Source organism: Euprymna scolopes, chromosome 29 (assembly GCF_053919585.1).
Source record: "Euprymna scolopes isolate OS-2025 chromosome 29, ASM5391958v1, whole genome shotgun sequence".
Lineage (NCBI taxonomy): Eukaryota > Metazoa > Mollusca > Cephalopoda > Sepiida > Sepiolidae > Euprymna > Euprymna scolopes.
In genome coordinates, this window is record NC_136510.1 from 18,976,770 (window position 1) to 18,991,850 (window position 15,081).

The 15,081-nt window shown below is 33.1% G+C and overlaps 1 protein-coding gene across 1 annotated transcript in view; it reads right to left on the reverse strand.

Annotated features, from left to right (window-relative positions):
- LOC145252529 (uncharacterized) overlaps positions 1 to 13,531 on the reverse strand; it is a 63,392-nt gene extending 49,861 nt beyond the window's left edge. Inside the window, exon 1 of the mRNA XM_080112077.1 lies at positions 13,006 to 13,531. Within this exon, the coding sequence (XP_079968203.1) occupies positions 13,006 to 13,372 (367 nt within the window). The 5' untranslated portion in view covers positions 13,373 to 13,531. The remainder of the gene's footprint in view (positions 1 to 13,005) is intronic.
- Between the last annotated feature and the right edge of the window lie 1,550 nt (positions 13,532 to 15,081).

The window sequence follows — 15,081 nt, forward strand, 5'->3', positions numbered from 1 at the left end:
ATTCATTGAAGTGGGTTTGAACCGGAAGTGACACTGAACCAAATCTTAATTTCCGGTGAGCGACTACCATGGTTGAAAGATGACAGCGACTATCGTATAATCCAATAATCGTTTTTGTGTTTTTGAGTACATAACGCACAAAGGGTTGCACGCAAAATACATCTATCTATCTATCTATCTATCTATCTATCTATCTATCTATCTATCTATCTATCTTTGTCTGTCTGTCTGTCTGTCTCTCTCTCTCTATATATTGCCCCTTCTCTCTCTCTCTCTCTCTCTCTCTCTCTATATATATATATATATATATATATATATATATATATATATATATATAAAGAGACAGACAAAGGTTATACTTTAGGATATTTTTAACCTGAAATATATATGTTTAGACTAGAAATTGGCTGAGTAATTCCGTAGAGACCGCTGAGGTCAATTTTTAAAAAAACTTTGACCCCAATTTTGCCCCCTTAACATTTATTTTTCTGGCCTCAAATCAAATTAAAAAGTTCGATCCATATCTAAGTGACCTACATTTAAAATTTCAAGTGTTTTGACCAAAAATTGGCGGAGGAGTTTGGTAGAGTTCCCAAAAGTTAAATCGTTGAACTTTGACTCTTTGACAACCAAATTTCTGGCTCAAAACCGATTAAAAAGATTTTCCCAAATCTCAATACTATGTCAAATCTCGAGTCTCTAGACCGAAAACTGAAAACAAAGTTATTTGGTAGGGAAATGACACACACACACACACACACACACACACACACACACACACACACACACACACACACACACACACACACACACATTTTCACGTCGCTCACCTCCTTACGTTTTTTTTTTTACGATTATGAACACCACAAAATTCACCATAACTTTTGTTTTACTGAACGAAAATAGAATTTTTTTCACAATATGATTGAGAAGGTGATCTATAAATTGTGATAATTATTTGAAATTTAGTCGAAAAATGAGTGAGCGGTGAAGCTTTAAAGCAGCTCTAAATGAATAAAACTGCCGCTTAACCATATATTCAAACACAGCAATGTTTTAATGATATATATATATATATATATATATATATATATATATATATATATATATATATATATATATATATATATATATATATATATATATATACGATTGCTGTTGCTCCCGATTCTTTTTTATTTATTTTATCATTAAGGAAAACAAATTACTAAAAAGATAAATCCCTCGATTCCAATTTTGATGAGTGAGGGCGAAACATGTCAATTGACTCGTTTTGATTTTTTATTTTCCCCTCTATTTCCCTACTTTTATTTTTTAGTCGTTATCCATTTTCCTGTTCTCCTCGGTCTTTTTTTTTTTTTTTTAAATATAAAATGAATTCCTGAGAAATACGTCTTCCCTTCATGATTGCCTTAATAAAGTTTTGTACCCCCAAGAAAATCATGAATATATATATATATATATATATATATATATATATATATATATATATATATATATATATATATATATATATAACTACTTCATTTACTCACATAAATTTATACGAAAGTATAGATTTATGCGTAAACTTTAAGTATTTACTTCAAAAGTGCTCAATACGTAGGTAGAGCTAGTTAGTAATTTATAAAATATATATGGCGATTAAGCTACGTTTCATACACTCTAGGATTCATCAGGCTTATGCGCGAATTCTGTGGTTGTTTATCGTTTTTATATGGTCCTCTTCTATTGAGGATTTAGTTAGCCAATCAGCTTTCCAGTATCCACCGCGCCCCTTCCTATCAGCCAATGGGCATGCATTTTATCGGACAAAGGATCTGTTTTAAACCTAGGTTAGTGTTTTTTTTTACTGTTAGTTTATATATAAATATACATATGTGTCCACACATATATGCACATATATATACATACATACATACATACATACATACATACATACATACATACATATATGTGTGATCGTTTATGTATATTCATGTTTATTTAATTTATTTATTTGTTTATTTTCTATTGTTTTTGTTAGTTTTAAAACTATTTTGTATCGTTATCCTAGAGTAAATTTTATTTTGCGAACACAGTTATTTGCTATTTCTCTTCTACAGTTTAATAGATGTTGGGGCTCTTTAAAGTACAGGATAGCAAATTTTTCATGAAGGCATAATCTACATGGGTCGTCTAGATGCCTACACGTGATAGCTTGTCTTATTATTTTCCATTCGACTACCGGCGAATGTCCGCTTTCTTTGAGTTCCCAGTATTTATTCCCAGTATTTATTCACTAGTGTTGTTTTTATACCGTGTTTTTTTTATTGTTGAACGTACTTTTGTGGTCATAGTATCGAGTTTTGAAATCTAAGGAAGTCATGCCTACGTAATATTTCTTGTTATTCGGGTTTTCTTTCGCAAATATTGTTGCCTGGTCAACTACGCTTTTAGTTAGACATTTATTTTTAAATGGGCAAAGTGTGCGGTGTCTACAGTTGCATTTATCTTGTTCGTCATTAGTATTTTTATTTATAGTATGGTTGTTCTTTTCCGGGGTTGGTTTATTATTATTATTATTATTATTATTATTATCATTATTATTATTATTATTATTATTATTATTATTATTATTATTATTATTATTATTATTATTACTGTTATTATTATTATTATTATTATTATTATTATTATTATTATTATTATTATTATTATTATTTCTGCTAGTGTTAGTTTTATTTTTGTCATGGTGTTTACTTTTTTTATTGTTTATTTTGTAGTTATTTACATTGTTTATATTTAGTATTTTGTTATTATGTGCTTATCATCTCTAAAGTTTCGCAACAACTGTAGGATAACTTTAAGGTATTTTTATTGAAGATTTTGTGTAAGGGGTTGGTTGCCGGAAAGTGTTTTTCAATAAGATCTAGAAATTTCTTGCCAAGTTCTGTTTTTAACATTTGATTGTATGGGGCCGTATACCATATTATAGTTCTTTTTCTTCTATTTTTAATTTAAATAATAAAAAATATCGATATCAAATATAAGCAACAAAACACCAATAACTGTAATAAAATTAAAAATAGAAGAAAAAGAAAAATAATAGAAAATAAACAAATAAATAAATTAAATAAACATGAATATACATAAACGATCACACATATATGTATGTATGTATGTATGTATGTATGTATATGTGTATATATATATGTGCATATATGTGTGGACACATATGTATATTTATATATAAACTAAGAATAACTCCACCAAAACCCACTAACCTAGTTTTAAAACAAATCCTTTGTCCGATAAAATGCATGCCCATTGGCTGATAGGAAGGGGCGCGGTGGATACTAGAAAGCTGATTGGCTAACTAAATCCTCAATATAAGAGGACCATATAAAAACGATAAACAACCACAGAATTCGCGCATAAGCCTGAGGAATCCTAGAGTGGATGAAACGCCGAATATTCAGTGTAGCGTAATCGCCATATATATTTTATAAATTACTATATATATATATATATATATATATATATATATATATATATATATATATATATATATATATATATTTCAGATTAAAAATATCCAAAAGTAAAACTTTTATATTTTAACAAGGTTATTAATGGTGTTATATTAAAAAGAGACAGATATTTTATTCAATTGAAAGAAAGTTGAACGTACAAACGTCAAGTATCATAGTGCAATTGTGCTCCAAAAAGAAACATTCAATTGAATGCGCCCCTGTCTCGTAAAAGAATCTACACTTGATTTTATAGGCTCGGCCTTTCTGCTTGTGCAGCGAGAAAACTTTCAAATGCACTTGTGATATTAAGTTGTATAAAAATGTTAACTTTGGTCAAAATATGTCTCCTTTCTTTAATCGATAGTTTTTTGATTATCGATTATCGATAGTCGATACTTATCGGAAGCATTCCAATACAAAACCTACGTATTGACACGTTCTGACATATCAAGTACTTTCGTATGAAAATTAAAAAAAATCGGATCAATCGAATTCTCACACAGAAAGACAAAGTTTATTTTATCGCGACTTCCGGTCGCTTGATCACTATAGATCGTACTTAATAACTTTTATGTATGTATTTGTAATCATAAATGTTAAATTTCACTTAATTCTCATTGCGGTTGATTGTGGCCCTATGGTTATGTTCCTGGCTAATGGAGTCAGAGATGTCTTTGTTGGTAGGTTCGAATCTCACCACCAGCCGCAGTCGTGGTTTCCTGCACAGATGATTCCGAAAGGATAAAACACTAGTGTCTACAGATATAAAAAAATAATTATTTATTTTCCGCCGCTTTAAGAAATAAGTTTCTTAGCAGTTGAGCACTACCAGTAAAATAAAAATCGGTGAGTTTGTCTACATGCGAAATCGTGACATCCGGTCGCTTGATCACTGTAGATCGTTCTTAATAACACTCATGCTTGTATTTGGCTTTATAAATGTTAAATTTCACTTAATTTTCGTCGCGTTTGACAGTGGCACTGGGCCACCCCCAATTTATGAGTGGAAATTTCTTGCTTTAAAGCGTGGTCACTTTAATGACAGAATTCATTAAATAAAATATTTTATTCAACCCAGATGTTAGTGACTACTGTGATTAGGGACATATTTATAATGGGCATCCTTAGTTGGATGTTGTGCAGCAATATGTTTGTTTACATTACATTTAAATCTTTGCATGTTATTACTATGATCTTCAGATGGAAAGGAAAGTGTGACTTACTGATAATGGAGAATAAGTCAGCATGTAAATTAGAGGCACAAGACCAGTTTTTATAAGATGCTCAGCGATGGATTACCCGTATGTAACTTGATTCTCCTTTTCCTCTTTCTTTCGTTATAATTTATAATTTTTTTCTTAATCGCAATCCTCAATTTACTTTTGTTATCCAATTTAATTTCAGTATCTGCCGTTAACTAACGTATACTGTATTTATATAACCGAAGAATATATGTGCGTTGTGTGATATCCTAACTGGGAGTTATTTGAAAAATGTTCTCTAGAACAATCCAGAAACTTTTCAATATGTTTTCATAGACCTCAAACCGGACGAACGTTCATTATGAACAAAATACTTAGAATTAAAAAAAAAAAAAATTTGAATTTAATTGGAGAGAAAAAAGAAAAACAAATAAACATAGGCTGTACAACCTCCCTCAACACATCTTCTCGCGTTTGTTTATTTGTGTCCGTCAAAACATCGACTGGTTTCTATTACTTAATACACTAAGATAAGTCCATTTCTTTCGATATATATATATATATATATATATATGTGTGTGTGTGTGTGTGTGTGTGTGTGTGTGTGTGTGTGTGTGTGTGTGTGACCTATTACGTCAGTTCGATGTGAAATAAATTTAATGCAAATGGATGAAGTGTTGGTTTGATTTTTTTCTTCGTAATTTTATTCTTGGTTTGAATTTGATCGAACTCGTTTATTACACTTTCCTGGCCCCAAATACTCTATTTATCAGGGATTATATGTAATATATAAACACACACACACACACACACACACACACACACACACACACACACACACACACACACACACACACACACACACACACCTATATATATATATATATATATATAATGTATTTATTTATTTATATATAGTTTATATAGAGAATATTTTTGGTAATCTGGCAGAAAGAGAGAGAGAGAGAGAGAGAGAGAGAGAGAGAGAGAGAGAGAGAGAGAGAGAGAGAGAGAGAGAGCCTGTTTCCTCCGTTTGACTATAGGTGGCGTTACTGAAGCACAAAATGTATATAAGCACAAAATAATTGCACCATTGAAATAAAAGCACAAAATGTATATAATTGCACCATCGAAATAAAAATAAATGTTTTTGTTATATTTTAATTTTAAACATGTTTTCTTTTTGTTTTTTTGCAAATATATTTAAATTTTTTTTTCAAACATAGTTACGTTTTTCTTTTGGTTTTGGAAACATATTTAAGTTTTTATTTTTTTTCAAACATATTTACGTTTTTTTTTTTGTTTTTCAAACATATTTAAGTTTTATTTTTCCAAACATTTACGTTTTGTTGCTTGTTTATTTTCAAACATTTACGTTTTTTTTTTTTAATTTTTTTTTTTACGTTTTTAAGAGAACATCCTTCAAGGAATACTCAAGAAAACACTTAGAGGTAAAATGTTATCAACAATTGCATCCATTATGTGGTTTGGCAAGGGTTAATTAGCGGCAAAGATCGTAATAGATTGCGCATGTTTACAAAATAAAAAAATAAATAAAAGCGATATTTGAAAAAAAAATAACGAAAACCAAAAAATATGTTTGCAAAAAAAGAAAAAAAACGTAAATGTGTTTGGAAAACCAAAAAAGAAACGCTCGAACAGTGAGAAGTTTATTGGTTGCTTGGTTGTTTTTGTTTTACGGCATATCAACCCTTTTCAGGTTATTTAATGCCGAATCCAGTGATTTTGAAGAAAATTTTTTTACATGGTAGTCACTACTTATCAAGGCCCGGAAGCCACTCGGGGATAAGGGTTATTGCGTGTACAGTAATCAATGGGATAATATCGTAGTAATCGTTAGTAATGGATATTTGATAAAGTATCTTACTTAAGGGGGCGGTTCATCAGGAATTTGTTTACGTTGGACTTGAAGATATCCAAGTTGTAGTCAGGTGGGAAACAGGCAAACGGAAGAGAGTTCCACAGGCGTGCACTTCTAAGAAAGAAGCTTTGTTCATGGAATCTAAGTTTTGATTTAGGCACAGATAAAAAATGGGGGAAATTATTGACAGTGGTTTCAGCTAGACAGGTGTTTTTCATGAAAGATTAGCGAGGGGGGACCAGAGATTGGAGCTCAGACGAGCACTTGCCATGGAATAACGATAAAACAAAGACAGGCTCGCAACATCTCTTCTGTGGAAAAGAGGTTGCAGGGAAGAGAAAAAGGCATCCCCCACTAAGCCACAAAGGCATCCCCCACTAAGCCACGAAGTCTATTTTGTACTCTGTCAAGGCAGGATAGGCTATTTTGAGCAGCCCCTGCCTAGATGTGGCAGCAGTACTCCATCCTTGGACGTACTTGGCTTTTATATAGATAGAGAATTGCATCAGTAGTGAGATATCTTCTGGAGCGGTAAAAAGATCCTACCATTTTTCCAGCGACCTTGGCAACAGATTTGATGTACGTGTTCAATTTCATGTCAGGAGTAAAGATCAATCCGAGAAGCTTATCAAAACATGGAGCCTCCCCAAGACGAGAGCCATCCATTTCAATTGATGCCAGATGGAGATCAGAGCGTTGATGATGTAAAGATAGGAGCTTGGTTTTAGATGCATTAAAAGTAACCAGCCACCTCTTTCCCAACTGTACCACGCGCTCAAGATCAGAGGAGAGAGAATCAGAGAGAACTTTGTCATTTACGACCTTTGATGTGTTGCCATAGATGGTTGTGTCATCAGCATAGATGTCAACAAATGATTTAAGTATATGTTTTGGGAGATCATTGATGTAGATCAGGAAAAGAGTTGAGCCCAGGATGGACCCATGAGGGACTCCAGCATTAATACTGTGGCCCTCTGATTTCTGCCCATCTACCACTACTCTTATGAGCCTATCAGAGAGAAATGATTTAATGATTGAGAAAACATTTCCAGTAATACCGTAGCTGGAAATCTTGTGAAGTAGGCTTTTATGCCATACCTTATCGAAGGCCTTTGATATGTCAACAGCAATTGCCCTAGAAAGGAAACCTTTGTCGAGAGATTCACTAATCCTATGAGATATAACCGTTAGCACATCTGCTAATAGAATATATGTTTTTTTTTCAAGTCGGTTTCTATTTAACCCATAGTTGGGACCCTTACAGGTACTAACACTACGGGTCAGAGTGGACATGGGAAAAATGGCAATTAAGGGGTACTCCACACTCCCCAAAGCCCGCAAGCAAGGGCCTCACCATCGGATATAGTTTAAGGTCATATCCAAAACCAAGGAAGGTTATTAGAAGTGGAATCAACCGGATACAAAACCAGGAGGAAGCCATACTTGTTTCAGGCCAGCATGCAAAAACGACTGTTTGAAAAGTGTCCTTTACAGAGGAATGTATTATAGGCCCATGCCCCAAGGAGACTATGTTCCTTACTATGTTTTTGCCGTTTTCTTTTTTACTTGAACACCTGCATTGAAAACGTTCTCTGTACGTAACTGTTCGACATCAATTAAATAAGATTCCCTGATAAATATAATATAAAATAAGATGAAAATAAAAATAAAATAAGATAAAATAAAATAAGATAAAATAAAATAAGGTAAAATAAAATACGATAAAAATAAAATAAAATAGAAAATAAAATAAGATAAAAATAAAAATAAAATAAGATAAAATAAAATACGATAAAAATAAAATAAGGTAAAATAAAATACGATAAAATAAAATACGATAAAATAAAATAAAAAATAAGATAAAAATAAAATAGAATATAAAATAAGATAAAAATAAAATAAGATAAAATAAATACGATAAAATAAAATAAAATAGAATATAAAATAAGATAAAAATAAAAATAAAATAAGATAAAAATAAAATAAGATAAAAATAAAAATAAAATAAAATAGAAAATTAAATAGAAAATAAAATAGAAAAATATTGCAAGAAATTTAAAAAGGACATTTTTTCAATTTATTTTAAACTTTTGAAAAAGAAAAAAAAATATATTTGTTTTACATTTTTATATTTAGCCCGCTCATCAGTTTCTCTTTTTATTATGTCATAGATGGAGTTAGAATCAAAGATCCCCTCTCAACCGCAGATCTTCTTACTGTTGCAATAAGCAACAGGTTTAATACATTATGGATTCTCACATATATAATAATCGATCACACTTTCCTAATCAAGTCGTATTTTTTAATTTAATGTAAACACCGTCTATTGATCAGTTATAATTTTTACAGTATTAACATTATACATATTAGTCACACATAAAAACCCCCAAAATATATTTATACAAGAGTTAACGTCACCTTACTTTATTGTAGAACTAGTTGGACGACCGGCGTTGCCCGGTCTTACAATATGCTTAAACATGATATTTTAATTTATTCAGATTGTTTATGTATTATTATAGAATCAATCCTGTATTGATTATTATATATTATGAGGAATAATTTGCCCGGTAGACTAATTCGCAATATATATATATATATATATATATATATATATATATATATATATATATATATATATATATATTATTATATTATATTATATAATAATAATAATAATAATAATAATAATAATAGAAGAACTGAGACAACTCGACTAGAAAACCAGGAAACTCATGACCATGCCCAATGCACTCTACCCAAAGGACGATATTGACAGACTCTACGTGTAAAGGAAAGACGGCGGGAGAGGACTGATCTGCGTGAAGGACATGAAAAAAGAAATAGAAAAATACATAATGCAAAACACTGAAAGGATAATTATGGCAGCGAGAGACACTGAACCCCCCCCCAACAAAACAGAAAAATGAGAGACAAACGACAAAACGAGAAAAGAGAAATGGGAAGAGAAACAACTCCACGGAAAATTCATAAGAATGACAAAAGATGAGAATAACGAAAACACCTGGACATGGATGCGAAAAGGACATATAAACCGAGAAACTGAATCTCTAATAACTGCAGCACAAGATAACTCGATAAGAACCAACCATACCAAAGCAAGGATCGATAAAACACAAGAAAACAGCAAATGCAGACTCTGTGGACAAAGAGACGAAACGATAAACCATATAGTAAGTGAATGCAGCAAACTTGCCCTAAAGGAATACTAAAACAGGCATGACCAAGTGGGGAGGGTGGTACACTGGGAATTATGCAAACGACTGTATTTTGAGCGTACAGACAAATGGTACAAGCATAAACCCGCAACAGCACTCGAAAACGAAAACCACAAAATCCTATGGGACATGGACATACAGACGGATAAACCCATCCAAGTAAGAAGACCAGATGTCGTAATAATTAACAAGAAAGAAAAATCCTGTCAAATCGTAGACTTTGCAGTCACAGCTGACCACAGGGTGAGTATGAAAGAAAAGGAGAAACACAGGAGAAACACAGAGCTAGTCAGAGAGTTAAAAGGGATTTGGATGATGAAGAAAATCAAAATAGTACAGATAATAGTAGGAGCACTAGGAACAATTCTGAAAAACTTCGAAAAAAGAATGTCAGAAATTGGAATCAGAAGAATAACTGCAAAAGTACAACGACTAACGATAATGAAAACGACTGAAATATTAAGGAAAACCCTTGAATGCGGAGAATAATACAAGACAATATAACGAATAAGCGTTACAGGGAATGAAGAACATCGAAACTGCATATTTACAAGTTCTACACCCCCATCATGCATCCCCCCATTGTTTCATCACCGTTCCCCCCAATAAAAAAGTGATACCAAAGGGCCGAGAATGGTCAATAAGGACTGAAAGACCGAGGAGAGAGCGCCAACTAGACCTCAGCTGGACAAGCGCAAAGAGAACTGGGACCTTGGGGAGGCTGAGTGCCACTCTAATTCCAGTATAAACCAATGGCCACTACCAGCGAGAAATCAATGGTAAGCGGCTGTTGCGATGATGCAAATTCATTTGCAAATGCTATCGAAGGAGGTGGAGAGAGCTGGACGTCTGGAGAGACTTGTTGTCAGTCAGCTTCTAGAGAACACCACAGGTTTCCAATCAGATCGTTTGTTGACTTGTGTGAAAGCTCCATGTGAGCCAATAATAATAATAATAATAATAATAATAATAATAATAATAATAATAATAATAATAATAATAATGATAATGTCGTCCATCAAATCCCGTCCGTGTTTGCTTACAATAACACGCAGCTGATATTTGGGCTTGACGATGAATGCCCTGGAAAAGTCACTTCTGATTAATGTTTAGTTTTAAAATATGCAAACGAAGAAATGATTTGCAGCGATTTAAAATGATAATTCATTAATAAGAAAAAAATTAGAATGAAATAGTGAGGTACACTCGGGCTTGAACAAGGGGCTCATTCGTTCTATAGTCGAATGCTCTACCACTGAGCAATATCTCAAAATGACAATAAATCTGTTCTTTTTTTGAAGAAATGATTTGCTGAGATTTTATTATCTCACATAGCCGATGTAACATAAAATATTTCCTTGTAAAATACTTTTTTTTATCTGTAAGAGAGAAAAGCTATTTTTAGGATCGGATGTTTTCGATTTTCGATACTTATCGGATGAATTTTTGTACAAAACATATCTAAGAACACTGCCAGACATATAAAATAGCTTTGTGTGAAATTTGCAAAAGATAGGCTCAGCCGTTTCGGAACCTATAAAAAAGGAATTCACACACACACATAAAGTGACTTATATATATATATATATATATATATATATATATATATATATATATATATATATATATATGTATATATATACATATATATATATATATATATGTATATATATATAACTACTTAATTTACTCACATAAAATTAATATGATACGTGAAAGTATAGATTTATGCGTAAACTTTAAGTATTTACTTCAAAAGTGCTCAATACGTAGGTAGAGCTAATATATATATTGAAAAGATAAGGAATAAAAGTGACATATATCTTTATTAAATCAGCAGACCAACAAGGACGAAAATAAGAAGAAAGTCGAAAAGAATATATTTAGGCTATGCCATTTCGAAGCTAAATGCTTCACATCAGAAGAAGAAAATGACTGACTTCATACTAGTGCTAGCAGAGAGATCTGGTGTTGTTCGGGATTGAATGATGACCAACAAATGTTTCAAACTCCCATATTTTTATTGTCATCAAAATCGATTTAATAGCCCATTTATTCAATCAAATCGATTAATTGCCACATTGTACATGGAGGAAGTTTCACATACCTCCTCACAGTGATTTAGTTCACAATATATTGCAATTTACATTGCACTGTAGAAAACCTACTGTTGATCTTATGGAATTATTTTATGCAATGACTTGAATTAAAGTTTAAAATGCAAAGTCAAATATCATGGTTCAATTGTGCTCCAAACAGAAACATTCATTTCGAACGCGTCCCTGTCATATAAAAAACCTACTGTTGATTGTATATGCCGGGCCTTTCTGCTTGTGATAAAACTTCTCAACTGCACTTGTGATGTTAGTCTGTATAAGCGTTAACTTTAGTCAAAATCGCCGGTTCTTTCTTTTGTCAGAGTTTTTCGATTATCAATTATCGATACTTATCAATGACATTCCTATACAAAATTATATTAACAACACTACCAAACACACAATGCCCATTTAAGTGAAATAAAAAAAATCGGCCCAGCCGTTCCTGAGTCGCTAGGGAACGAACTTACCGGCAAAATGCCTTTTATATATAAGTATATATACCATATGTGTGTGTGTGTGTGTGTGTGTGTGTGTGTGTGTGTGTGTGAAAAAGACAAAAGGGAAAACAAATTAAAGACAGGAATGAATCAGAGTCTCTTTCCTGAAGACGCCCGTTGATTCGAACGAAGCCGGTAAAGCTCTCGTTTTTGATAATTTATTCCTGTGTTTAATTTGTTTTCCCTGTTGTCTTTTTTTTCAAATCTTGTTCTCACAGCATTTCATTTTATGTTTCATCGTATATTTTATACCCACACACGCACACATGTGCGCACACGCATACGCACACGCACAGAAGAACACACGCGCACGGACGCACGCACACAAACGCATACGCACACAAACGCAGAATCACACACACGCATACACGCACACACGCACGCACGTAGGAGCGCACACACACGCACATACACGCAGTAGCATACACACACACAAATATATATATATACATTGCGTGTGTGTTTGTATATGTTTATGTATATGTGGACTACTGATTGAAAAAATATATTTGTACGTGCAAATTTCTCACTAAACCTGATTTCCATTTTGTTTAATAATCTGTCTACTCACCAAGCTTGGCATAGGCGGCGTGTTTAATCCCTTGTTCCGCAACGATCACCAAGGTTACCTCATGTGGGGAGTTTGTGTAGTTGTTGACCAGAGGCGGCAGAATGGTATAGTCCATCCTGTCAACACGCATTATAGTGTTAGCAATAACATGGTCACCTGTTACACTGACCAGCAGAGTAGCGACCACCAACCCCACCGCCAGGAGGCTGACACTGCCGCCGGCGGGACCAGCATTAATATTAGGAGCGCGTCGAGAATTGGTTTTTGTTCGGAGGAATAATAGTATCGAAATTATGGAAATCCGGGTGGTTTCTGCCACCCGGACACAAGCGGGTGCACGTACTGCACGTCTGCAGCGATAATCCATCCCGTGTCGTTCGAGGAGCGAGAGCGGTTTTTAAATGATTATCAGCGGCCGAGAATTCTCCCGTTTACAAAAATACTTGACTTTTACTGTTATGACGCCGGTCAGTGCGACTGCCCTACCCCTAACATCTTTCTTTTTCTCTCACTCTCTTTCTCTTTCTCTCCCTCCGCCTCTCTCTCTCTCTCTCTCTCTCTCTCTCTCAGCGCACTTACTCTCTTTTTCTTACATCATCGTTCACAGAGAAAATAGTTTAATTTTGTTTCTGTGCGTCGACGTTGTTCACATATATATATATATATATATATATATATATATATATATATATATATATATATATATATATATTGTGAACAATTTTTAAATAAACCACATATTTGTAGAATTAAACATTTTTCTGTGAACAATTTTAATTTAATGTTCCCCGTTTCTAAGAAAGCACCAGGAAGGGAGAGAGGGAGAGAGGGAGATATATAAGAAAGCACCAGGAAGGGAGAGAGGGAGAGAGGGATATATATATATATATATATATATATATATATATAGGGAGAGAGGGATATATATATATATATATATATATATATATATATATATATATATATATATATATATCCCCCTCTCTCCCTCTCTCCCTTCCTGGTGCTTTCTTAGAAACGGGGAACATTAAATTAAAATTGTTCACAGAAAAATGTTTAATTCTACAAATATGTGGTTTATTTAAAAAAAAAAAATGAATTTATTGACAATTATTATTTAAATATAATTTTAGGCATATGGCCCCGTGGCTTGCGCGTATATGGCGTAATGTTGGGATCCAATTAACACAACTCGACACATCAAATTAGGCTGTATTTCGGCAATAATGCGTGTAATTTTGTCTTCCAAGTGGTCTGTTGTGTCTGGTTTATCAGCGTTGGCATGGGACTTCATTTATCACCAAAGAAAATAATCTAAGGGGGTTAAATCGCACGAACAAGGTGATCAGTTGAGAAGTCCATCTGTGAAATTATTCGTTCATCAAATTTTTCTCCCAGTCAGTTGATTGTTTCACGCGCTATGTAGCATGTGGCTATGTGCTATTGAAATCACATGATTGAATTGCCAAACCAAGTTGAACTGTTAAATAACTGATAGTTGCCATATCTGCAATTAAAGAAAATAGAGATGTCGATTTAACGTTGGCTGCCTCTAAGCACACACACACACACACACACACACACACATATATATATATATATATATATATATATATATATATATATATATATATATATATATATATATATCTGAGATTATTGTGTTCCAGAGGTTAAGTAACACCAATAAAGTGTAACAAGGTTAATACAAGATTGCTCAATACCAAAGTAGAGCAAGCCATACTCTTTATTTTCTAGAAAGTGAGTCGGTGCGTTTTAGGTGCAGGTCAGGTAACGTGAGGGGGTTACCACCCCAATACATATACCATGATATGAATAGAAATGCACATGGGGATATTAGATAGAGATTAGACAATCAATTGGAGTAGAATTTTGGTAGACGGTCGAACTTGAGTTAGTTTCGAAACCAAGAGGGTCAGAGGAAAGATGCGTCGACGGAAACGCAAGAAAGCTTGAGTCAGCAATGCGAGAGGTTCCTCGGGTTCACTTGTAGACGAAATAAAGAGATCCTTGCCAGAAAATCAACGTCGTGTTTTATCTTGAATGGTCTTACAG